Source organism: Brassica napus, chromosome C3 (assembly GCF_020379485.1).
Source record: "Brassica napus cultivar Da-Ae chromosome C3, Da-Ae, whole genome shotgun sequence".
Taxonomy (NCBI): Eukaryota; Viridiplantae; Streptophyta; class Magnoliopsida; order Brassicales; family Brassicaceae; genus Brassica; species Brassica napus.
This window is the reverse complement of record NC_063446.1, coordinates 70,954,134-70,980,885: the sequence shown is the minus strand read 5'-3', so window position 1 is coordinate 70,980,885 and position 26,752 is coordinate 70,954,134. Positions and strand designations below refer to the sequence as shown.

Below are 26,752 nucleotides of genomic sequence, written 5' to 3'. Positions count from 1 at the left end.
ACGAGCATCCCTTCAATCCATCATCCAGCCAGGTGCATGACAGCAATTCAATCCAGATGACACGCCCATCATTCAGCCAGGTGCATGACAACAGTTCAATCAAGATGAAATTCCCCTCATCTAGCTATGCGTATGACAACAATTCAATCCAGACGAAACTCCCGACACCACGGCTCAATTGCGGTGTTACCAACGACACCGATCATCGATCTGAACGATTGTTATCCCATGTACCTAATGGTTTACGAAATGTTTTCTCTTTTTTTTCTTTATTAAACGTACAAGGCATCATGATACCGTGGAATAGCTATGAATATGACTTAGTTATGATATGGACCATAACCATTGTGTCAGAGTTTGAATGACTGTCGAGATGAAACAAATATTACATGCTGTGGAGAGGTGGAATTTTGGAGAATAAGGTTTATGATTTGTTTTTTGAATATCTATAATTAAGATTTAAATTTTTAAATAATAAGTTTAAAAATATTTTTTCTGGATTTCAAAATAAAATTTCAAAAAATAAAATCAAAATCAATTTTTTTGGGTAAAAGAATCAAAAATAAAAGTTTTGAATTGAATAATTTAAAAAAAATATATAAAAAGGTTTGAATTTTAAATTTTTATTATATATCTATAAAGTAAGCGTACAGTTGTCATTTACCTCTTAAATGAAATTTGTTTTGATTATTTTCTTTTTTATGTGTTTTTCGGTCAAAAACAAATTTTGCAGGGTCTTTTAGAAAATTTACTCTTAAATCATTTTTATACACTATTTTGATAACTTGAATTAAGAGAAATTGTCAAAAATACCACTTTCAAATTATCATTTTTCATGTTTACGCTAACTAATTTTACCCTCATTTTTAACGAAGGATAAAAAATATTTATAACCATTTGATTAACTTTGACAAAAGAAAAAAAAATTACGGTTAACTAATCTAAACTTAAAACATCAAACTCTAAACCCTAAAACATCAAACTCTAAACCCTAAAGCCTAAAACATCAACTCTAAACCCTAAACTCCGAAACATCAACTTTAAACCCTAAACCCTAAACCATAAACCTTCAAATCCAAACCCTAAAACATAAACTCTAAACCATAAATCATCAACTCTAGACCCTAAATATCAATTCTAAACTCTAAACCCTAAAACATCAGCTTTAAACTCTAAACCCTAAACCTTCAATTTTAAACCATGTACATCAAGTTTAAACTCTAAACCTTCAAATCTAAACTCTAAAACATCAACTCTAAACCCTAAAACATCAAATCTAAACTCTAAACGTAAACCCTAAACCTTATATTTTCCGAAATTCGAACCTTAAACCCTAGAATGCTGGTAAAAACAAATCGATAATTCTAATCGTAGTGACGTGGGTTTTAAAACAAAACAAATCATAACCCAAAAATGCTGGTAAAAATTTAACCGGTCCCGGTTAATGGATCGGTTCGGATGATTTCGGTATCCTAGGAAACGGTTGGAGAGAGATGTAATTTTAATCGGTTGGGAGCATATCTCCGCTTCACGGTGGTCCGATCGCAGTCGACGTCATTCATTCACTCTGCTCTCCTTCAAACTCTGTAAGCTATCTTTAGACCATCGATAATTCTAATCGTAGTGACGAAGAAGCTGGGGCCACGTGTTCGTTTTACAGGTCGCGGTTTCGGTTTTGATCATAGAAATTACAAAAGGCATGGATAAGTCGAGCGCGTTAGAGTACATCAACCAGATGTTTCCAACAGGTCAAAGTTTAGTCATGCTCTCTTTGTATATTTTGATTATTATATATATATATATATATGTTTAGAGATTCTTTTCATGATGATAAATCCTGTGAAAACTTGTGCTGCTGGTTAAATGATTAGTTTAGTTAATTAATTTCGTATGTGAGAAATGTTTTATTATACAGAAGCATCTCTATCTGGCGTTGAGCCACTTATGCAAAAGATTCATGGTGAGATTCGCCGGGTTGATGCTACCATACTATCTGCTGTTCGTCAACAGGTGAGCTTTTATTTAATTTTGTTTTTGGGTGTACATTGAATTAATAATTATATGCACAAAGAAAAGCCTATTTATGTTGGGAGAATATAATTTTGGTTGAGCTCAATGATACTCCAGAGTAACTCAGGAACTAAAGCAAAAGAAGATCTTGCTGATGCTACACGTGCTGTGGAGGTTAGTTTCTCATTCTCTGCGCACTGCTTAAATATATATATATCATTTCCTGTTTTCGTGTCTCTCTTTCAATTAAATTTGTGGGAATTTGTCACACAGGAACTCTCATATAAGATTCGGGAGATCAAATCCAAAGCTGAGCAAAGTGAAACAATGGTCCAAGAAACATGCCGTGACATTAAGAAGTTAGATTTTGCGAAAAAGAACATAACCACTACGATCACTGCTCTTCATCGCCTCACAATGTTAGGTAGGTCAGTTAGCAGTAATTTAATTACTTCATCATTTTCACCATATCTGTGACATGATGTTGCTGGTTAACCTATTTTTCGTGGGTCTACTATAAGTTGACCAAGTGCACTATGCATAAGCTCTCTAATGAATTTTGTTACTTTGGCAGTCTCTGCTGTTGAACAGCTTCAGGTGATGGCGTCAAAAAGACAATACAAGGAAGCAGCTGCGCAGCTAGAGGTACCCTTTTTTTTTTATATCAACAGTTTTTAGCGTTTGTTACTTCTGTTTTGTTGGTTATAGTTCACCCATAGGAGCCCTCTTTTTCATTTTGAAAATCAACTTTAACCCTAGGCCACTTAGCTTTATTTCCTAGCACTTTCTGATTATACTCTTAAAGATTCTTTTCTGTAATATATTTCAGGCCGTAAGCCAATTATGTAATCACTTTGAAGCATACAGGGATGTTCCTAAAATCACGGAGCTCAGGCAAAAGCTTTATAATATAAAGCAAATCCTTAAGTCCCATGTATTTTCTGATTTTTCCAGGTAACTAATACCTTAGTGATTCGACCATAGTTTACATACCACAGAAGTAGCCATAAGAGGTTCACTATAAGTCTGTAATACTAGGTGGTTAATCCTCCGTCTCTTTCTCAAATTCTTCATCTTCAATCTGAAGAAGATTATAGCTTGTTGGCTGGCATACTCTCATGTTAGAATAGTACCTGCACAGTGATTAGGTTATTTGCTGCTTCTTTTTAGTGCTAAACTCTAAATTTCTGATTTTTTTTTTCCCCTATCTCTCATTCTCCACAATCTCCCTCTTTATTTGCTATTTGCCTAAAAGCTACTTTCCCAAAAAATGTATATTGTTGTGATCTCAGTTTAGGTACCGGGAAAGAGACGGAGGAAACAAATTTGCTACAGCATTTATCTGATTGCTGCTTGGTTGTTGATGCTTTGGAGTCGTCTGTGAGGGAAGAGGTGGTAAACAACTTCTGCAGCCGTGAGCTTACCTCATATGAACAAATCTTTGAAGGAGCTGGTATATTGCACATAATTCCGTATAACTAACACTGAAAGTGCATTTTCATATATTCTTGGACTTTATTGCTAAGAGGTTATTTGTTGGCAGAATTGGCAAGGCTGGATAAAACAGAGCGGCGATATGCATGGATAAAGCGTCGAATCCGTACAAATGAAGAAATCTGGAAGATTTTTCCTGCTTCTTGGCATGTGCCTTATAGACTTTGCATCCAGTTCTGCAAGAAAACAAGGTATTACCTCTTGAGTTTTCGATGAACATTTATCTGGCCTGCCCTTAACTATGTAGTAGTTCATCATATTTACTCAGATATTCTTCATTTTTCCGCTTTGGAGTTTTCAAAAAAAATTAGGACATGGCAACATAACATCCCTCATTCTGAACTAGATAGTTGACCCCCACTTTTATTTTTAGGAGATGGCTACATAACACCGCTACTATGCGTGAATATTATTGAAAATTATATAAATAAGGAAATTTGATACATAAAAATTGATTCATATATGAATTATTAGTGACTAATTTTTGGGAATGATACATAATTTTGGAAATCATAATAAATGCATGATTTGTAATAGCTACTTATTAAAGTTTAGTTTAGTCCGTTTAGATGAATGTTAAAGGTTAATTGTTTTTTTGTAAGTACCACATTTTGAGTAGAATTGTTTGCAAGTCTCTCTCTAACTTCTTCTTCAATATATATAAAATTTTCTTTTTTTGGTGTGTATTCGTTGATGCTTTGTAGTCACTATGCTGTGAAAGTTAAGCGCCAGTAATCTTAATCTAAAAGCAATATGCAACCTTCTTAAACATCCTGTGTTCCCATCATTTTTATCAGGAAGCAAGTAGAATCTATTCTGGTCAACATGAAAGAGAAACCAGAAGTAGCTACATTGCTACAGGTCAGGCTTGCTCTCTCTGATCAATAGTAGCATATGCATGCTACTTGTCCTAACATAAAAAAAATCCACTATATTTATTAGATGGATGTATATCTATAAGAGCTGTGTGTCACCACTGAAGAGTATCTGATGATTATAAAATATGTTATCCGGACCCTCTTTTTCGCTGTCATGAAATCCCGTTACTTCTTGATGTTTTGTGGAATGTTTCAGGCCTCTATTAAAGTTTGATTTCATTGAATGATTAGGCACTACAAAGCACAGTGGAGTTTGAAAAGGAACTTGAAAATAAATTTGGTGGTGATGTTGCTACGAGGGATATCGGAGATGACATAGAAGAAATTGGTACATGGGAAAACAGTAGTCAGAATGTATCTAAAATTCGCAAGAAGTATGAAAAGAAATTTGCTGCTGGTCAAGAATCCGGGGAAAGTGTATGTTCTATCTTCTTAATATTTACTATGGAAAACACTAGTGATGTTTTATGATCGCTTAAATTTTATTCTGATAGGGTTTGCTGCGTCTGTTTCAACAGGAAACAACCGGAAACAAAGATTTATCTGTTCCTGGAGCTGGGGTATATTCCCTTGTTCTAGTTATTGGATTTTGGCTGTTGTCATTTCTATTGTAGTTCGGAAATTTCTTGAAAATCAAGTAAAAGTGGCTTTAATGCTAATAGTAGGCATATAATGCATTGATAGAAATTTCATTATCTGTTTGAGCTTCAATAAATGGAAAACTGAATGACATCTATTCACTTGAGCTATTGTGTCGTTTGAAGGATTTCTTTACTCACTGGTGTAAATCTCGACCTGGCAGTTCAACTTCCGTGGAATCATCTCTTCTTGCTTCGAACCTCATTTAACCCCATATATTGAGTTGGAAGAGAAGACACTTATGGAACACCTGGAGAAAGTTGTTCAGGTAATTTAGTTTTTTCACTTAATGAAATTGTTTTCGTTCAAAGCCTTGTCAAGTTCTCCTAATTTCCTAATTCTCGGTTCCTTCTATCAGGAGGAAACATGGGATATTGAGTATGGAAGTCAAAATAACGTTCTACATAGCAGCACACAGGTGAATACCTATGCAAACCTCTTTAAGTAGAGTTATCTGAGATGTGTTAACTCTGACAGAGATTTACATCGTGAGCCAATGTATTAACTGGTTCACGACTTTCACTAGGTATTGGCATGGGTAGTTTGATTTTATATTAGATGATATCACTGCTAGAAACATAGAGCCTACAATTCAGTCATTATCCATTGAGCTGGGCAGAAATATCTGGTCATGTTCAGGTGATGTTTGAGTAGTTAGTAGGAAAAGTTTCTGTGTGAAACTGGATATTATACTCAGTTTGAACTCTGCAAAGTATTTTTGTGCATAGTGGCTATTGATATTAGTAGATTAACTGGTGAAAACCTGATAACATTCCTGTACAATCTGTGTCTGTCACATCATATCTTGTCTTCTGTAGACATTCAAATTTAGTTTTGTTCCGTTGTTTACTGTTGCCTTGTATGCAGTTGTTTACCGATATAAAGAAGAGCTTGAAACGGTGCAGTGTTCTCAGTAAGAACCAGACTTTATTCAATTTGTTCAAGGTATATTTCTCATTCGCTCAATATGGGTTTTATATATCTACTGAGAATTTGAGCAATGCCTTAACTTGTCGGGTAACCAACGTTGTTTGTGGGAGTATCAGAATTTTATTTGGAGAAACATTTGGTAGTTAGATCAACTTTGCCGCCTAGGTTTCAACAAGGGAGGGCGTATACATTTGTGCTCTTTTCTTTAATAGTGTGTGCAATCCAATTTATATGCTTTAGTACACGATTCCTTATTAGATGGATGGAGATTTCGACTTCATTCTTTTCAAAGGGTCTCCTCTTTACAGGTCTTTCAACGAGTTCTTAAGGCATATGCTACAAAGCTATTTCTTAAGCTCCCAAAAGGAGGCACCGGTATCGTTGCTGCAGCCACAGGCATGGACGGACAGATAAAGGTGCTGAGCGTATCTGCCTTCTTCCTGTTTACCATGTGTGCTTTCCACCTGTTTTATCACTTTATTTTCTTCTTGCAGGTCTCGGACAGAGATGAAAGGGTGATATGTCACATAGTTAATTCTTCCGAGTATTGCCACAAAACCGTAAGTTTTTTTTTGAATTCTTGCCTCTTTTCACTTTCAGCACTCTCAGCATGCAGCATATACGTGACAACTATGTGTAGCATAGTTACTTACTTTCTCCATGTTGTTGTGATGTGATCTTACACCTCCAAGTTATTTGCTTGCAATTTTTTTCTAAATATCTGTACTACTCATGCGGTACATTTTCAAATATGTTTTCTGCTGCTTCTGTATAAAAAAAAAAATGGAATGCGAATTGTTATGTTGTTCCGGGATACAAGGTGTGTGACCATGTCAGTAGGATTTTGTCTAAAAGTTTCGATTACCGAACATCAATGTGGGACTTCTCAAGGATTATTTGCTCTGTCTTGCAGTGTGGTGAACTGGCAGAAAAAGTATCAGAAATTATTGACCCGCACTATGTTGACGTTGTAGACATGTCAGAGGTCCAGGTACTGATTACAACTGACATATTTTTTTCCCTGATGTTATTTATTTTGGATTCTTCTCAAGCTACGTTGCTGGGCAGGATGAATTTTCTGCGGTCATAACGAGATCATTGGTGACGCTGGTCCTTGGAATCGAAACTAAATTTGACACAGAAATGGCAGCGATGACACGTGTTCCATGGGGGGGCACTTGACAGTGTGGGTGACCAGTCTGGGTAAGATCTAACTGGGAGTTCAAATCGTTCTATTGTTTTCGATGCCCATATCACTAAAGCCTAAACATACTTGCATATTCTTTTAGATATGTAAATGGAATCAATACAATTCTTAGCGGCAGCATCCCTGTCCTCGGGAACCTTCTAACACCAGTTTACTTCCAGTTTTTCCTCGACAAGGTAACCTATTTATGCTGTGATAAATACTCCTCATACTATTTTAGGACCTGCGATAAATTTATTCTACAGTTCTTAGTGCTTACTTGTACAAAATAGATATTTATTGCTACTTCGTTCACCAAGAATATTTCATTACACTCCCGAAGCTATTGACAATAACAGTTCAACTGTTTTAAGACTTGACCAACTTTGTGCAGCTGGCATCATCCCTTGGACCACGGTTTTATGCTAATATTTTCAGATGCAAGCAACTATCGGAAGCTGGAGCTCAACAGGTCAGTTTGCGTACCCGTATATCCTCCATATGCATGACTCTAATTCTTTCCGTTGTAATTTCTCTAGTACTCAACCAGTGAGTTGGCTAAAGTCCATGCTAAAAAAAATCGGTTTACCTAGTTTATCGTATGTATCCAGAGACTACAAACTCAGTCTAGTCTCTTCGATTCATTTCCTTAACTTCAGTACTAGGATTGTTGAAGTATTCAATGTAGGGATGATCATTTTCATGCTTTGAGAGTTAAAACGTAGCTTCATGGAAGATGAATTTTCTGTTTTTTTTTTTTCTTTCTTTTTGGCTTCACAGATGTTGCTAGATACGCAAGCCATGAAGACGATTCTTCTAGAAATTCCTTTACTTGCCAGACAGGTTAGCTATCTCATCATTTACCATATTATGTATATGTGCCTCTGCTGGTGTCTCTGTATTTAGATATTGGTGTTATCTGAGCATGAAACATTTGGTATCATAGAGCATTCTATGTTTCAGTATGATATTGTATTATACCAATTGAGCCTTTTTTTAAATCTGAAATTGGTGATATCACTGCAGACTTCGACTGCTGCCAGCTACTCTAAATTTGTGAGCCGTGAAATGAGCAGAGCTGAAGCACTTCTTAAGGTCATACTATCCCCAATCGATTCAGTGGCAGACACATACCGTGCACTGTTTCCAGAAGGAACTCCCATGGAGTTTCAGCGCATCTTGGAACTTAAGGTGATTTTGTCTTTTCTTAATCCATTTCAGTACTCAGATTCTCTAAATCCCAATTAGCTTGAAGTCAGAGTGCTGTCCACAGTATGGAGGATCATGGCACCAATGAAACCAACTCTAGACCTTTTTGTGGTGTTGATGCAGGGTCTTAAGAAAGCTGATCAGCAGAGCATACTTGATGATTTTAACAAGCATGGCCCAGGTTTCACACAGGCCTCTGTTTCAGCGGCAATGCCACAACCGGTTCCAACCCCACCTGCACTGCCGCTGGGAATCACTAATCCGGCTACAGCAGCTGGGTTCATAGCAAACAGCGAGGATGTGTTGACGAGAGCAGCGGCTCTTGGCAGAGGAGCAGCAACCACTGGCTTTAAGAAGTTCATTGCACTTACTGAAGCTGCCAAAGACCGCAAAGATGGACCTTTAAGGAGACTCTTCAACGCTTGATTCGTTTATTTTCTACCTCAATCTCAACTTTTGAATATGAATCTGTGTTTTCGTTTCCTTGTCTATTAATGCAACTTCCAATGGATTTTCTTTGGCTGTTTCGTTTTTCTTTTTTCTTTTTCTGAAAAACGGTAACTACCACTTCTTTGGCATTCCTCTCTTATGTCACAGTGTTGCATCAAGTTTAAGATTTCCATTTTATATGAAATGGTCTGTCAAGTGCGTAAAATTGTTAGGATCTGAATGAACTCAAGTTCGAGGGTGAAACACTTTATACGTTCTATTTTTGAAGCACCAATGTTCAGATTTATGTATATTTACTTTGTGAAAATTAAGGAGTAGGTAACTAGTATCTTAAGTTATCGTCTAAAAACTGAATAAAAAAATTGTATCCGACATTTCTCAGTAAGTCAAAAGAAGTCTGGAAAAAAACTTGTTCTGGCAATATATATGAGAAAACTTCATAAAAGACACATACAACCATCATCAAAGAATCTAAATTTTATAGTTTGTCAACTTCCACTATTTTGATTCATGATCTGTACATAAACATTCTTTCTCTTCCCTTGATGATCAATGAATTTTAAAATGGGCCTTGACTTGGGTTGGGCTTCCGCTACTTCAAAGGAAGACAACATCTTCTGTTGGAAAGGGGCAATAAAAGGAAGCATAGAGACTGTGTTTAAAAGGAAGCATAGAGACTGTGTTTGAAGGAACTGAGTACAGACTCTCACTCTCTTTCTCCAATGACTATCCTTTCAAGCCTCCAAAGATCAAGTTCCAGACTACTTTGATGTCTATGGCAATATCTGCTTGGACATTCTTCAGGTTAGATATATATAAATATAACTTCCACTTGTGTCTTTTGTGCTAGAAAAAATTCAGTTTTCACATTTTTTTGTCTTTGTGGGCAGAATAAATGGTCATCTGCTTATGATGTGAGGACAATACTACTATCAATCCAGAGTCTTCTCGGAGGTAATTTACCTTTGATTTCTTTGCTTGTAAGCTCTTTGGTTAGTTAATCTAATACCTAAGTGTATGTGTGTGTGTGATGCTCAGAACTGAACATCAGCTCACCATTGAACACTCAAGCAGCTCGGCTCTGGAGCAACCAAGAAGGTAATGAAAAAAAAAAAAATGCAGGTTTCACATTCCATCTTCTAAGTTTCTCCTCCATTATGTGTTTCTTAAGGTCTCTTTTGTTTCCCTCTGCAGAGTATAGGAAGATGCCTCCCACCACTGCATGAATCAATCAACAGAAGAAGCACATTGATTTGTTTTGCTTTTACTATTTGTTTTTCTGTAACAATTATCGTTCAGTTTTATTTTTGAGCCAAATAGTGACATAATAATGTGAACGAGTGAGTTTTGATTTGAGAATTTGTTCCTAGCTCACCAAATGATGAAGCTTTTTCTGATTCCAGTTTCCTTCACTTGACATAAGATCACATTACTTTTAATGTGGATGAGTAGGTTCTTCCTAAACATTTACACAGAAGCTTTTCATATGCGTCTATATAACTAACAATTATAAACAAATATTGAATAAATATATGTACACACACTGACATAGACCAATTATATAAACATTATGATGATGATTAATCATGACTGTAAAGAGGAGGCAACGAGAAGAGCAGAGCCAATGCTAGAACCATCTTCCATGGCTTTAACGACGACGTATTGACTCACTTCTTCTCCTAGAATCTCAACCAAAGCTTCCTCCATGTATTCTCTAAACATAGTGTAGTTCATGTACAAACCTCCTTCTACTCCAACAACTGTTCTTCTCTGCATCTGCATTTCGCCTCTGCTCCTCCCGCTCGTGATTCCTCCTCCACCATCTCGACCTATCTTCTTCAAGATCCCCGCTATTCCCGCTGCTGCTAGCCTCCCTGCTCTTCGTGTCACCACGTCGCATATTTTCACCATCAGCTTTCTCACCTTCAATGGTACATCTGATAGCTATGGAAGGTGGTTAAGCTTCTTTAAGTTCCATATAACATTTGTTTTTTAACATAATAGATGAGCTTTTAACTTACCCCTAAGTCTCTCAAGATTCTTGCTACTTCTTGTAACTCAGGTGTGTCGTCTTCATGCATAGCTGAGACTGAGTTTGTTCTGAGAGATTGAAGTATACAATGTTAGTTGTTCCGATAACGTGAGAATCAAGCATCTAATTAGAGCATTAAGAACCAGCAGATAAAGAAGATATGTACCTCAGAACATAAGGCTGAGAAAACACAGACGAGGAAGGTCCAAAGATATCAGATTCTTGTGACATGCGAAGAATCACTCTACGAACAATGTCACCTAGATACAGCCCTGCTATCATCTTCTCAAATCCCTACATATATATATATATATATAAAAGAATCACTGCTTGTTCTTCACCTGAAGATATATAACTTATGGATAAAGCAAAGATGACTCTACCATATCGTTTGGATTAGAACTCTCTGCATCCAAGTCAATGTCATATGCAGTTCTAGGCAGATGTGAGGACCAAAAATTTCCCCACTCCATATTGACCACCTGAAACATATAAGAAAACATTTCTTCATCTGAGGAATCTTAAGCAAGATAGCTTTCTTTTTTTCTTTTTTCCTAATAGACTATATTAGTACCATGCTTCCAGAAGTTGTAAGCAGACCCTGACACTTGATTATGGCGTCGGTTCGCTCCAAGTAACACGCGTTACTACCTGTTCCGAATACAACCGTAACAACCGTGTCTGGATCATGATAGTATCCAAGTGACAGTGCTCCAACAGTATCATTTACCTAGCTCAAAAAAAAAAGGAAAACTGAATTTAGAACAACAAATCATCATTTTTCTAATAATTAGCCAAGGCATCACAATTTTTCTAAAAGGGGAACTTACAAGAGCTGCAACGTGGATATCAAGGCCTCTTCTGTTTAGAGCTCCTTGTAGACATTCAGCTATGTCTTTCCCAACCTATAAAATAAATTAAAATTTGCATGTTGACATGACAAAATAACTTTTAATGAGCATATAACAAGAGATGGATTACATGATTACATTGTCACAAAATCATAAGATAGCTAACGTTTACTACTAATCCAATCAAAAGACTCGCTACTTTATCTGAAAACCAAGCCAAAGTAGAAGAGAATCTAAAAAGTAATGTTAAGTATACCATCTTAATTACTAACCATTTCACTAATCTCAAAACCTTTGGTCCATTTGATTAGAACTCCGGAAGATATACAAGTGTGCTTGACAGGGAACGAAAACGTAAATGCGAGTTCCCTTATAACACCTTGCGAATTAGATTCGTTCCCTTCTTTTTGGATAAACCTTTCCAATGAAGAGGCGAGAAAGTTGAAAAGAACCTGCAATCATTTGAACATGAAATATAACGGATACTAACATTAAGCAACTTACATTAATATAATAGCAAACAAGGGACTGGTGAGAAATAAAAAGAGAGTGTGAAGAGTCACCACCTCGCTGGTGCTATTCATCAAATGGGAAGGTATAGGGTGTCGTTCAACATCTTGAACATCTAGGTATGACCTCTCACCACCCAGATGAACCCTTAAGATCCTAAAGTAAGTGCCTCCAAGGTGTAGTGCGTAATAAGTTCCTTTCTCCGTCCTGGAAGTATAAAAAGTCAGTCAGTGCAACACTTAAAAGAGAATCCAATGGCTAGAAAATATAGGAGGAAACAAGTGCATTGTCCTTGAACAGTCGCAATCGAGTGGATAGGAACAAGATGCCAAAGTAAAGGTCAGCGAGATAAGAGAGCGATAAAAAAAAAGAACACCTACAAGCTTTTACACTAGATATGTAAACGTCACATAAAAAAAAAAAAAGGAACAGAATCTGTGCCTGTGAGAAATGGTACCCACTGACACTTCTTTAGCTCCAACTAAAGCTCAAAGACTAGGACCCGTTTACTCCCATTTTAGAGCAAGACATTGTAACTCTATGAATCAGGCAGCAACAAAGTATTCCACTTTACAAAAATAAAAAATAAAAATAAAAATAGCAAACTCAAGGGACATGGACAAAGATAACAAACAAAAGAAAGATCTCTTTTTTTTTAATACCAAAAGTTTCAAACCCAAAACCACAACATATGAATATATGATATTAGTTTTGTCCCAGTGGTCGTCATTCATTCGGACTGCTAAAGATTATCTTCACACATTACTCTATCAATCTATGATTCAATCCCTAATTAGGACATGGACAAGGTAAACAACCAAAAGAAATTTTTTTTTTTTTTTTTTTGCATGTCAGGAGGTTCGAACCCAAACCCAAAACCACAACATTTAATATTAGTTTCGTCCTATTGGTCATTTATTCGAACTAGGGAGTTGAGGTAAAGATTGTCTTCACACATTACTCTTATCAATAAAAGAAGGAAAGCTTACCCATTAGGCAAATCATGAACATAAGTGAGAAGCATTTTAAGCTTGGAGCCACCTTCAGAAGCCAAGCCAGCGTGCATCTCCACCGCCATAGCGTCCACCACCTGCCTCAACCTCCCCACGGGAGCATCACAGCCTTCCTCAAACTCCTTCAAAATCTCAACCACAGTCCTCCATTTCCTCCTGCTCTTCACTCTCCTCCTCACCATCACCGCCGCCACTGAACAAGCCGCCACAACCGCAGCCGAGGCGAACGCAACCGCCACCTTCCCCATATAACAAGAACCTAACCAAATACACAGTTCCTATTCCGAGAAAGAGTTGAGGAGTGAGTAGCGTCGATTAGATAACCAAGAACGAATCCATTTCACCATCATCAACCTTCTCTTTCGACTTGTATTGCTTAGCTCTGTTTCTTCTCTACTAACTGGTGTTAGCGGTCCAAACAATTCGAACTCGAGTTTCTTGCCGGCGGTGATACTGACGACAGAGAGAGAGAGAGAGAGACTGAGACAAAAGTGGAAGGAGAGAGAGAGAAGGGGTTGGAAAGCGAAGTGGTGAATATATATTTATTTATTTATATATTCGTGTAATTACATTATACCCTCTCGTCTTTTTTGGATGTCGACGGTTTCGTTTTCTAAATATGTTTTTTTCTCAATTTGATCCAAAAAAACATAACTCAATTAATTTTTGTCGCCAAAAATCCATTTAAATTACATACTCAGTTGAAAAACATTTGTAAAAAAAACATATTATATGTAAAATTGAGGACAAGAATTCAAATTTATATTGACGAGGAAATACATTTTATAAATCATTATTTAGTTTTATAGAAAAATTACAATAAAAACAATTATTAGCAAACAAATGAGGTGAACTAAAGTAAAAACATTAAAATATTTTAAGTTTTTTTCCTAAAATTTATATAGATATGTTTGTAATTGTTGTAATTGTGATTAAACAATTTTGGTGGGATCCTCTCTTTCTCTAAATTCCAAAAAAAAATTTCGACGAGTTTGATTGCCTCTCCAACGGTTGGCTTCGGCCGTCACCGCTGTGAGAGGGCCCCCTTTCTGCGTCTCATCTCTGCCACCACATACTGAGTCTTCTTTCTAGGTCTCGAGATCTGTGGTGGTGTTGTGAGAGTGGAGCTTCCAAGGCGGTGGTGTTTTGTGCGTTGGTAGGTGAGTTTGGTCGGGACTCTAGCTTCATGCGGTAGATCTGAAGGGTCGGATTAGGTGCGTGGACCCCAAGCTCTCTCTGGTTCTCTCCTCCTTACACACAGCGGTGGAGTGTTCTCCGGTGATGAGGCGCGACGGCTCGGTTTTCATTTAGGGGTGGCTTGACGTGGAAGGGTTGGTCTCTCTGGATCTGGACCGACGACGGACTTTCAATCAGTTTTGATGTCTGCTTTGAGGACGGCGGACGCGGCTGAGACGGAGGAAGGCTGGAGGCGAGTGGGTTGCAGGGTGTGGTCTAGACCAATCTAAGTGTCTGCTCCGGACCAGCTATACCGACCAAATCCGGTGGTTTCCTCTCCCTCTTGCGCTTTTTTTCTTCTTTTCAGATGCTCTCCAAAGGTGGATCTCACTGTTTGCGTCTGGTGGGATCTCTCACCCTTTGCTTCTTCGGCTTTCTTGTCGCCATAAGCTCTTTCATCTTCCGGTTAGTTTCGCTCCGATGTTCCGGCTCAGGCGATGAATCGCGGTCGACGTGGCGCCTCCTCGGAGGAAGGTTCTGGCGAATTCAATTCGGTGGCGGCCGTCATCTCTCTTGCTCTCCTTGCGGCTAATTAGGGTTTCTAGGTCTACTCTCGGTTTGTGCGCTGGTTTGGTTCTTTTCATTTCTTAAGTTTTTTTTTTAGTTTTATTTAATTTACAGTTGTTGTATGTTTGAAAAAAAAAAACCAAAAATATTTAATATGAAAGCCTTTAAAAAAAAAGTTATGTCTTTAATTTTAGTTAACTTGCACTTCTTTATCAACCTTGTTATCTTTCAATGACAAAAAGGAAATTTCACGTTTATTATTTTTTAAAAATATATATAAGAGTTATTTTCGTTGTGGTAACTAAAAGTGAATAAACGTACGACCGTTAAGAAGGAAAAAAGAAACATGTTTAATAACACAAACCATCTTTATTACTCTTGAACCCACATTTCTACAATATATTACCGTCGTACCCAGTCTCCTCTCTTTCGTTCTTTCTTTAATCGCACTTTAAGATACCAAACGTAACTACTTGCATGTAAATTTCCTATCATTTGAATCATTTTTAAACAAAATAAAGTGAAAAGAGTAATGCCCGTTTGACCTTTGACCGGTTGATTTAATAAGACTCTCATTTGAATATTATTTCAACGGCGTGCTCCTTTCTTGCTGCCGTTGGGAATCTCTAAGATACCAAACGTAACTACTTGCATGTAAATTTCCTATCATTTGAATCATTTTTAAACAAAATAAAGTGAAAAGAGTAATGCCCGTTTGACCTTTGACCGGTCGATTTAATAAGACTCTCATTTGAATATTATTTCAACGGCGTGCTACTTTCTTGCTGCCGTTGGGAATCTCTCATGATCAATCATTATTATAATTCGAAAAATCTCTAACCATCAAATAAATTAATTAGCAAAATAATCATCCGAACTTTGGCAGATTACTGATAACGACTCGTGTGGCCCCGAGTCTAGTCCAGTAACCAGTTATGTAACGGGTCTGAATTGTAATTTTCGCGTTCTCTTCTTCTTTTCCTAGCATGCTCTACGCTAGCCAACTTGGCAAATATTTATGTGGTTTTTCGCATTGCATTATTATTTTCTGCCCGCCGTTACTCTCTCTGCTTTTAATTATAAGTAATTTTGCTTAAAAATACGAATATTTAGAAAATTGTTATTCAAAAGAATATAGTATCTTTTAACTAATTAATTTAACCAATTATTAAAAACCTAACATTATTTTATTGGCCACACAATATCTAATAAATGAAAAAAATACATTGAAATATGTAAACTACTTATATTGTGAAACAAACTCTTTTTGCTAAAACTACTTACATTTAGAAACGGAGAGAATATTAATTATTTAAATTGATTAATTCACATTTTTTTTTTGATTAAATTAATTCACATAATTTGTTAGCTAAGCGGCAGAGGCATGCTAACGTTTCATTAAATGTTTTATAAAATGATGACCAAACCAACCCAAAATTAAAATTAAATTAAATGTACAAGATAACGCACATAGTGACGATTGAAATGTACTTGTAAATTGAAATTCTAAAAACGTTAGTTAGTATTTTAAAAATTACTTAAAACTACATTTAAATTTTACAAAACAATACCTAAGTTTTCTTATCAAGTTATTAGTGTTTTAGTGATCGTGGAATAATATTAATTGTTTTTATTTTGATTTAATTTTTTTAATACAAAGTACTATTTTATATTAAAAATTTTAATTTTGAGAATGAACTTATGAGTGTAAAATCCAACAATTTTATAATGTTAAATATGTCGAAAATTTCACTTAAAGTTCATTTTATAATTGGTTTCGGTAACTTTTAGTTTGAAATAAGATACAAAGTTATGAAAAAACAATACATTTCTTTTCTCTCAAAAAAAAACAATACATTTATTTTGCAAGGGATCAATAACTTCAATAGTATCGAATGTCTTTTGCCGTATGAGTGTAGCGAACAGCAGCATGAAAGCTGGCACATTTTAGTCTTACATTATCGTTTTTTCCATCAATTTTGTTTTATAGGCAAAAAATGTTTTTATTGTTGGGAAATTAAAATATCTAACAGTGGTGAGGGGCAAACAGCGTCAGAGCCCCTGTTCAAAAACGCGGGCGCCTAGCCGAATAATCGGCCGCCTAGGCGCTCGACGTTAGGGTTCCGAGGCGAATAAGCCCAAAGCGGCTTACTTAATCGGATCCCATTAACTCGGCCGCGTAATCAGATTAATCGGATATTATACCGATTTTTAACCGATTATTAAACTTAATTTTGAAATTTTTGGCGAGTTATTGGGAGTTATTGGGCTTTGGGCTTTTTGAAAAGCCCAACTTGAAGAATTATGAAGAGAAGGCGAGTCAATATATAGAACTTCTGAGGAGTGCTTCTGCTTAAGACTAACCGATGTGGGACATTGGTGTAAGTGTTCTAATTTTTTTTTTCAAATTAGTGCAGGTAAAAAGAATGGTACCTTGGAGTATCGAACCCTCTATCTCTTTTAACAACTTATGCGTCCCAAGCAACTGGACTACGAAGCCCAGCTGATCATTTGTCACATATTATTATAGATGTATTAAAACTTTATTATCATGTTTCTACATAAAATATGTTAAATCGTATTAAAATTAATCTCCGCGTATACCCCGATTAATCCCCGATTTTTTGGTAACTCGCTAGGCCTGGGAGTGCCGCCCGACTAGCGCCTAGCGTAGTTTCGAACAGAGGTCAGAGCCCATGAAAACGCACGTTGCCATTTAACCCCAAACAAAAAAAGGAAAGAGTTCGTCCCCAGTTTGACAGCTCACTGCCACTCAACAATAGGACCCACAGGTTTCTTGTTGATATTTACCTTTCTTTGGGTCTACGTCGTCTCTTTTAGAGGTTATCCGCGTTTTGGTCTCGTATTTCGAACGTGATTGTGGTCACGTGACTTGACACTCATGGCTCACCTCCTTACCCTTCGCTGACGCAACGCTCTCTCCTCTTACCCGGTCGTTTTGATTACTGTTTTTTTTTATCAGCTGTTTTTACTTTCAGTTATCTGATAATTTTTTTTTTTTTTTGTAAAACAGTTATCTGATAATTTCATAGCATTTAATGTTATGCATGTAATTTACTTTTTACACTTACTGAATATTTTGATTTTCGCTTATTCTTCACATACAAAAAATGATTCTTTATTTTGTCTGATAGGTGTATTAATAAGGATTAAAACAATTAAACAAAATAAATAAGAAAAAGAAAGATCACTAATCTAAAAAAAAAAAAGAAAAGAAAGATCACTAATCCATTCTTATTTAGACCCACGCATTATTTATTTACAAATGGGGCCCCTAGAAGCCCAACTATTTTACTGGCTCAAGTCTTTTGCTATCTCCCGTTTGTCTTTCGACACTTCGACAAAATTATAAATGAGATGATGCGAGAAGGAGAGAGCGAGAGAATGGCGCGAGTTCTGCTGCTGCATCCTTACATAGCGGCGAGTTAGCGACGATGCAAACATCTTCACCAAACGAAACGAAATATGGGGTTTTGGTTTTGTCTTTCTTTTATTGACCGTGAAGTGTTGTGAATCTAGACAGCAGGAACTGGTGGTGCAGCCTCAAGGGATCGCATCGCAGTAGAGGCAAGGGAAGCTCTTCTTAGACGTGCATCACAAGGAACGTTAAATTTTCATACTACTAAACAAGTGTGCCCATCTTTTTCTTTTTTCTTTTTAATTCTTTTTCAAGTCTTCTTTGCCTCCCTTATTGTTGTTCAATAGTGTGTAGTTGGCGATCCTGGGACCTGGATGGTTGAAACTGTAACAGCCCGATCCCCCGGCGTCCGACTGGGGTTATCGAAGGGGCGTTATGGACACGTGTCTACTCATTTAGACAACCCTACGTGTCCCGTTACTGGTCCCGAGAGACGAGCGCATAACCTTCTTTGAAATACCGTCACACCCACATCCATATACTTCTACTTACAGTCCTGTGCACAGGGAAAAAATGGAAATGGAGGGGTGAGCAACAAGTTACTCAGTGAAGTGGTTCTAGACCAGCCTGCCCGCATGACACTCTATACTACTCTATGCGGGAACTAGGGCTGACTAGCCACTACAATCAGTTAATGCATTTTATCATTTCCTAACGTCATCTATGATTTTCCACATTCACTTCCATTCATTTCTAACAACCTAGTGATCAATCAATACAATGATCTCACTCATTGCCACACACGTCAAACCCTAGACTTAACCGACTCATCTTACCAGTCCGACTCGATCCTATGACACCTTTAACTCCCTGTTACCCAACCATGAGCTAAAAACCCTACAATGCACATCCTTTTCATCTTTTCGTCCTTTTCAACAGTGGGTAGCCCCAACTAGGCTTCTACCCCATATTCTTGTGGATTGGCCACATCTCCTATGGGTGCTTCCATATTCTTGTGGATTGGCCACATCTCCTATGGATACCTAGCGTGGACTACTACCCCACATACTTTCCTTAGACCCTCTATATGCTTTCCCACCCATGCTTAACCTTAACATCATTCTCTCATACTTTTTCTTATCCTTTCACTTCCTTATCATTTTCACTTATCCCTTCCCATTCTCATTTACCTTCCTTATTCATTCATACTTGTACTTGGACTCAATTCACTAGACGCCACCCGTTATCGGTGCCACACACAATACACATCGCATTCAAGTTCTCCTTCAATAACTTTTATAATCATTACTCATCTATCGTTCTAGCATTTATTTCTCTCTAGCATCCTAACTTCAATCACAACAACACATGGGACAACACATCCAGACATACAAGAATCAACTACCAATCAATCATCACCACAACCATTCAATTCAGTTCATCGAGTCCCATTTATTAGTATGAGGGTTCTTATGCATCATGATCCATTCATCTATCATCCTAGCAATACCATGTCCTATCAACCTAACTCCCAATCAGGGTCTAATCAAACCTAACTCCAACATAAAGGAGTATACAGAATCATGAAAGAAGGTTGGGTTCGAGACACTCCACCTTAGTCTAGATCTGGATCTGGATCTGGAACAAAAGACAAAGGAGATGAGATCTGAACAGATCTGGAACAAGTAAACAAGAGAGACGAGATCTGGTCACCACCACAACACCACACAGCCACCACCATCACCACACTCGGACGATCACCCCACCACCACTTGGACGACGACCACCACCACCACCGGCGGCTCGGCTTGCTCTTGGGGGACTCTCGGCGAGGAGAGAGGAAGAGATTCAACAGAAAGAGAAAGGAGAGGGAGAGAGAGAGAGGCGTGAGAGAAGAAGAGAGAAAAGGAAAAGAGAAGCTTGACGGCTAGGGTTTCCTGGTCTCTCTAAATCTCTGCAGAGCTTCGCTCAAGTTTCAGAATGAGAGAAAAGAAGGGCTGCGTCTCTTTTTATAGGAAAGGATGAAGGGAACCCTAGGTTTTTGTCAAATGGGCCGTAGAGAAGTCCATTCTTTTATGAAAATTTTTTTTTGGGCCAGGAACCGAGCCGTTACAGAAACAGTCCCCAAGGAGGTGGTTCTAGGCTTATACGTATGAGTTGGACAAAGAAGAAAAAGAGATGCTTATCAAAACATTACTTTGTAAACCAATTTGCGTGTGAGGCGTATGCGTGAACAAAAATCACAGTTTCATCAGAAGACATAAACAAAGAAAAAACTGCAAAAATCAATGAAGTGTATAATTTACAGGTGAAATGAAGAGTAATAGATCCAACAGGTTCTTTTCTGGTATAGATATGTTCAATAAGGTCCCAACATTCTACGTTCCATTACATGACTCTGGTCAAGATCAGGAACATTCTTGCAGTCTCGGTCTTCCACTATATACTCCTGATATGATACGATACAGAAACAGTGTTAGCTAACCATAGGGATGTTCCTCATAACCAAACATTTCACGTAGTTCTTCACCGTAGAACTTGTAAACTAGTAAACCCCCAAGAATGCTACAGCCTGTTAATACATTAAGACTTTGTTGTTATCATATAAACACATTGACTTAGTATCACATGTTGATAAGAAGCAGTCACTTTCCTATCAATAACAGAGGAGTTACAAGAGAAAGCTGTCTTGCTCTCCAAGAGAAGCAAAGCCCAAGCGACAAGTGGCACAACCAACTAACTTGCGAATCAGAGTGTTTGAGAATTGATTTGGTTCATCGCTATAGTGTTGACGAAGATCGTTGAGCTTTGAGAGAGAAGAAGGATTGGAATCGGAAAAAGGTCCCAAATTCGAATCGGGTTCGATTCGGTTTGGTTCGGTTCGATTCAGAACCTTAAAATCTAAATCTAATCTGGAAGTTTCGGTCCAGATACCATTTATATGGCGGACTTTATTCTTATTTGTCATAGTAACTCTATCGTTTATGCTTATTTACTCCACCTAATAAATCATTTAATTTTCTATTTATTTTAATTACAAAAATGTCAGTAAATACTAAATTACCCTTAATAAACTTACAAAACTACAATTAAACCTAAGCTAACCCTCTAACCTAATCAGAGTCTTTTCTTCTCTCCTCTTCCCCTTAGAACTTGCGTCCCGACCACCCCGACCACCCCGACACCACTTTATCCCTTTTCCTTTTGGCGCAAACCCTAATCGACGAAATCACCTATTCTTCTTCTCCTTGTTCGAAATCAATCTGAAATCAAGTGCGACGAATCACCTCTCTCTTACAGAAGCTTTCAATTTCGTGTGTCTCCTTCAACAGAAGCCTTCGGTTCCATCTTCCTCATTTTCGAAAATCTGGGTAAGTTTTTTCTTTCATCCTCTTTCTTTTGAGTTCTATGTTCATTTGTAATGTGGGTTCAAAAATAATTGGTAGAAATTTGTGTGTGAATGGTTAAATGATTATTGGAATGGAAAAATAGAAGCGATTTGAAAGGGAAGCAATGTGGATCTTTATAGAAATAGGGTTTGAAAGGGAACAGATTTATCTATGTTGATTGAAAGCGATTTGGTTATAGTTCTTATTAGTATTAGTGTTTATGTAATTGTTTGTGTGAAACTTTGGAATGTAATGATACTAAATTGAATGTTGGATAAGTGAACATATGCAGATTGAAAGCCGGTTTCAGTTTCAATTATGATTGAATGTTTTTTGTTACAGGATATCCAGAAGATCGAGATAATGACAAGACCAAAACGTGGAGGAAAGAAAAATACTAAGCAGAAGAAAGGAAAGTCTACAAAAAGAAACATTGCTCGTGTAGAATAACAACATGTAGAAGAGCTTTCAACTAGAAATGATAGGGATGATTTGTCAGCACATGGAAACGAGACTGATCATCCTGCACAGGAGAATGAGACTGATCATCTGTCAGCGACATCTCAGGTACTCATTCCCAAAATTATTTCTCTCGTTTTAGTTAAATTTTTTTGCTATTGTTGGTGTATTACTGATGCGACTAGTATTACTAGGAAAAAAAATTATATGACCCTTATTCCTTCTGGACAGATTAATAAATAAAATGTTAATATAATTTTATATGGTTTTCAGGAATGCCAACCATTGCCACCTGATGTGCTATACTTCAAGAACACCGAGTTCACCAAGACATGCAAGATACAGAGCAAGTGCTATGTGAGTAACACAGTGGCTACCATCAAGACGCTTAAGCATGAGTTGAAGTGGTTCGAGAACCACCCTCAGTTTTGTCATATTTTCCACATGCCCGATGAACCATACTTGAAGCTGCTGGGTGTGTGGATGCTTCTATTGCGAACCATTCCCTTAGTAGAGGGAGAGGACACATCTTGGTTTGCGGTTAATGGTGTGCCCATCCGGTATTCCATCAGAGAGCATGCACTCATCTCAGGTTTGAACTGCAGTGGATACCCGGATAAGTACGAGGAGTTGGGGAGCTATGAGTTTGTAGATAGGCATTTTGTGTCACACAAAGCGATAACCATGAAATCTGTTGAAGAGAAGCTGTTGAGCATGAGAGCGTGTGGGGATCGACTCAGGATGGTGGTGCTCTACTTCTTGGGCACTGTTATCAGAGGGAGGGGAAGGTATAATGACCCCTTTGACTTTCATTCTAAGAATCGTCAACGATGTGGAGGATTGCAAAACCTTTCCTTGGGGTCGCTTGACGTTTGATGATAATATCTGGTCCATTAATCGCTTGATGAAGTGTCTCAATGGGAAAGCTAAGAAGAATATCAACTTTCCTGGCTTTATACTTCCTTTGGCGGTAAACTTCACTTCTTTATATGAGTTTTGTTTTGGCATATTCTTGTTTGTATGATTGCTTTATTTAAAAAAAATTATATTTGTAGATGCTGGCATTTGAGTGTATTCCAGCTCTGAATGCTTAATTCAGAGAACATGTAGCCGGTTGTCTTGCTAACTGTCCAAGGATGTGCAAGTGGTGGTTCCAAAGTAACAGCATGAAGGGTTATCCACTTGAGGATTTGTACAATGCACTTGGAAAAACGAAGGTATGTGTTTGATATTGTTTTGGATTTTTGGTTTTATTAAGTGAGTGGGATATAATAAACGTTTTTTTGTTCTATTTTCAGGTGATTAAAAGTGTTTTGGCTCCTACTATTGATGAAGAAACTCTCATGGCGGGTATAATGGAGGACGAGCCAGACTATGAAAATGAAGATGGACCAAGTAATTTGTGGAGCTCATGGCTTACTGTTAAGGAGAAGCCTATCTGGTGGAAAGATCTCTATGAGTTAGATGTGGCTGCAAGGAAATTTCCTACGAAGAAAGACAAAAGGAAGGTGAATGAAGAAGCATCCTCCTCTAATGCAAGTTTGGAGGACGTTTAAAAGGGATTGAAGATAGGTTGATGACATGTTTGAGTGAAGTGAGTGTGAAGGTGGAGACAATGAACAAGAGGCTCTATGTCATGGAAAAGAGCCAAGTCGTTTTAAAAAGGAGGAGTAAGAGGATGAAGGCAATGGAGAAGAGGCTTGAGGACATTGAAAAATTGCCAATATCATTTGAAAAAGAATGGCAGGAAGCAAAAGGCGATGGTAGAGAGGATTGATGCGCTTGAGAAAGAGATGAAGAGGAAGGAGAACGAGAACGGTGAGGGTTTTGACTACCAAAACATGGATTTTGACTGGGATAGAGGACGTTTTGTAGATGCAGAAATGGTAGAAGAACCAGATGGTCAGAAAACTGAAGAGACTGATAAAGAGGAGGAAAAATAGGAGGCTGAGATCGAGAAAAAAAAGAAAGATGGTGAAGAAGAGGCTCAGAAGGAAAATACAAGTTCTGAGGAAGAGAAAGAACCAGAAGTTCAGGTTGAAAAAGATAAAGAAGCTGAGGAAGAAAAAGAACAAGAAGTTGAGGCTGAAAATAAAGAAGGTGGAGCTGCTCAGACTCAAGCTGAAGATGATGAAGAAAAAGGTGAAGAAGAGGTTGAAAAAGAGGGTGAAAACACTGCTGAAACTGAACCTCCTCTTGAAGTTGAAGAAGAGGTTCAAAAAGAGGTTGAAGAAGAGGGTGAAGAAAATGTTGAAACTGAACATCTAGCTGAAGTTGAAGAAGAGGTTCAAAACGAGAGTGAAGAAGAGCTTAATGAAGGTAAAGAGGTTGAAGAAGAACCTGAGGAGAAAGAGGCAGAGCTAGATGAAGGGAAAGAGGTTGAAGAAGAACCTGAGCAGACTGAGAAAGAGAAAAAAAGGTGGATTCTTACCGTGTATATAACACATTGACAGAAAAAAAATTCAGAAATTATGTACTTTCTGAAATTCACCCCATTATGGACTTCCCATCAAGACATTAGTATAGAAGTGAATGATGTTTTCTATGAAAATGAGAAGTTTTCTACCAATTTGAGAATTTAAGAGTATTTTATATCGAATTTGGCAAATAAACACATATATGAACATATTATCACGTAATATATGAGATACGTCTTCTAAAAATAAATAATAAGACGAAAATAAAGGTTCTTAGAAACATGCATAATACATAGTAATTCAAGGTATTTTAAGGTAGTTACTAGGTAGTACAAAGTAGTACCTAGTAGTACATATTACACATAGTAGTCCACAAAAGTACCTAGTAATTCATATTACACATAGTAATCAATAGAAGTACCTAGTAGTTCACATTACACATAGTATTACATAGTAGTACCTAGTAGTTCAGCGTTACCTACTAGTTCAAAGCACAAGAGTCCCATGTTACTCGGTGGTTGCAGAAGTACTTCCACATTCAAAATACTCATACAAACGTCCGCCTCTCCTTCCCCTGCCCCTGCCTCTTTCCCTTCCTCGTCCTCGTCCTCTTCTTCGTCCATGAGATTCTCCGGAAGATGGAAACTTTTGCTTTTTAGTGGGTCCTTTCTTTTTTTCATATATCGGGGGAAGAACTTTAAGTGATCGAATCTCATCTGGTATGACCCATTCAGACATATGAGGAACATGATAAATCATCCTACAGTATGCCAATGCCCACAACTCCACCAAATAGTATTTCGAACAGTAATCTTGTAGATGAAGATCTCTTCCTACGCTCAAGAACTTGGCAGCAGCTGCAGCATGAACACATGGGATTTTGTCTATATCAAAACACATGCAGGTGCACATTTTTCTTGCCAAATCAACCGTATAAATCTTTCCGTCACTACCATTGACATTGTACTCAAAGTGGAAGTTGTTTATCTCAACAACATCTAAACACCTCGCTTCCAAACATCTTTTTAACAACTCCTTTTCCACTGTTGGCACAAGCTTCTTTGTGACTGGTATTTCAGCTGCCTTCTTCCTATGTTTGTTAAACCATTCAGCAATTTTCTTGATGATAACATCAATCATCGGTAGCAAGAAGAATTTCCTCGCTTCCCGAAGAACACCATTAATGGATTCTGCTGTATTGGTTGTGTTAACATTGTATATGTCTCCTTCAAAGTAACATATTGCCCATTTTCTCACTTCATCACTTTTCTCCAGATATGCCGCAGCAGAAGGATACCTTCTGGAAAAGCCCTCATAGAGATTATCGAACTCAACCATTGTATAAGCATGTGCACACTCTATAAACTTGCTTGCACAAGCGTCTCTGTTGTTGAAAACATGTCCTTTGACATTTTGAGACAAATGCCAGATACAATACTCATGTGCGGCCGTTGGGAACACCTCACGTATTGACTTGATTAAGCTTCCATTTATATCCGAAAGAAACACCAATTCGCCTTCATCTGATATCACTGACATCAGCTTATTCATAAACCACGTCCAGCTTTCGTCTTTTTCACCATCAACTACACCAAATGCGATAGGGTAGTGGTGACGATCAGGAAGTGGTGACGATCATGATCTTGAGCCGTCACAACAAGCAGAACTCCACCATAAACATGCTTAAGATGTGTTCCATCCACAATGATAACTTTCCTCATCGCTGCGAACCCTTCTATGGAAGCTCCAAATGCGAAAAATAGATACTTAAATCTTTTCGCCGCATCCACTTCAACATAACTTACTGAGTCATGATTCTTCAACTTAAGCATGTACATATACGAGTGTATCATAGAAAAATCTCTTCCGGAGTACCTCGGAATTCATTAGCAGCCATCCTTTTTCCTCTCCATGCTGTGGCGTATGACACATCAACACCAACCTTGTGGGTAACCATACTGATCAGATCATTTGGTGTTGGTGTGTCATATCTACCGGGATATTCTTCACTCAAAACAGATGCGACAACCTGTGGTGTGCCTCTCCTTCTATTTCTAAGGGTACTTGTAGTTACTACTGAGCATGTATGAGACTTGTTGTAAGTTCTAACCGTCCAAAGATCTGAATTCTTAAGCTTTGCTACACGCAAATACCACTTGCAAC

General features: G+C 37.6%; 3 protein-coding genes and 2 pseudogenes across 4 annotated transcripts; 3 read left to right on the top strand and 2 right to left on the bottom strand.

Annotated features, from left to right (window-relative positions):
• The first annotated feature begins 1,482 nt into the window (after positions 1-1,482).
• On the top strand, positions 1,483-9,063 carry LOC106416583 (annotated as a pseudogene).
• A 285-nt stretch (positions 9,064-9,348) lies between these two features.
• LOC106417882 lies at positions 9,349-10,022 on the top strand (annotated as a pseudogene).
• A 255-nt stretch (positions 10,023-10,277) lies between these two features.
• LOC106416669 (hexokinase-3-like) lies at positions 10,278-13,884 on the bottom strand. 2 transcript variants are annotated; one of them, XM_013857586.3, is made up of 9 exons: positions 13,179-13,876; positions 12,246-12,396; positions 11,952-12,131; positions 11,659-11,733; positions 11,403-11,558; positions 11,212-11,310; positions 10,995-11,122; positions 10,818-10,896; positions 10,278-10,740 (listed from the first exon to the last, which is right to left on the bottom strand). In XM_013857586.3, exons 1-9 carry the CDS (start codon positions 13,448-13,450, stop codon positions 10,381-10,383), a joined length of 1,500 nt encoding a protein of 499 aa, XP_013713040.2. In that variant the 5' UTR covers positions 13,451-13,876; the 3' UTR covers positions 10,278-10,380. The 2 variants fall into 2 exon arrangements, with proteins under 2 accessions (XP_013713040.2, XP_022554127.2); XM_022698406.2 differs by having other exon boundaries at positions 10,472-10,733; positions 13,179-13,884.
• Positions 13,885-22,076: 8,192 nt separating this feature from the next.
• Positions 22,077-23,728, top strand: LOC106414336 (uncharacterized protein At3g43530-like). Its single transcript, XM_048749972.1, has 5 exons — positions 22,077-22,129; positions 22,199-22,280; positions 22,446-22,960; positions 23,272-23,389; positions 23,471-23,728. Exons 1-5 carry the CDS (start codon positions 22,077-22,079, stop codon positions 23,726-23,728), a joined length of 1,026 nt encoding a protein of 341 aa, XP_048605929.1.
• Positions 23,729-25,096: 1,368 nt separating this feature from the next.
• Positions 25,097-26,128, bottom strand: LOC106383230. The gene has a single exon (XM_048749971.1). The coding sequence runs from the start codon at positions 26,126-26,128 to the stop codon at positions 25,097-25,099; it is 1,032 nt and encodes a 343-aa protein (XP_048605928.1).
• Positions 26,129-26,752: the final 624 nt, after the last annotated feature.

Coding starts and splice junctions, on each gene's coding strand:
- LOC106416669 (XM_013857586.3), bottom strand. CDS start 13,450: ATGGGGAAGGTGGCGGTTGCGTTCGCCTCGGCTGCGGTTGTGGCGGCT. Junction 12,397..13,178: donor GTTCATGATTTGCCTAATGG/GTAAGCTTTCCT, acceptor TTATACTTCCAG/GACGGAGAAAGGAACTTATT. Junction 11,734..11,951: donor GTTTTGAGATTAGTGAAATG/GTTAGTAATTAA, acceptor TTTATTTTATAG/GTTGGGAAAGACATAGCTGA.
- LOC106414336 (XM_048749972.1), top strand. CDS start 22,077: ATGACAAGACCAAAACGTGGAGGAAAGAAAAATACTAAGCAGAAGAAA. Junction 22,961..23,271: donor GTTATCAGAGGGAGGGGAAG/GTATAATGACCC, acceptor TGCTTAATTCAG/AGAACATGTAGCCGGTTGTC. Junction 23,390..23,470: donor ATGCACTTGGAAAAACGAAG/GTATGTGTTTGA, acceptor TTCTATTTTCAG/GTGATTAAAAGTGTTTTGGC.
- LOC106383230 (XM_048749971.1), bottom strand. CDS start 26,128: ATGTCAGTGATATCAGATGAAGGCGAATTGGTGTTTCTTTCGGATATA.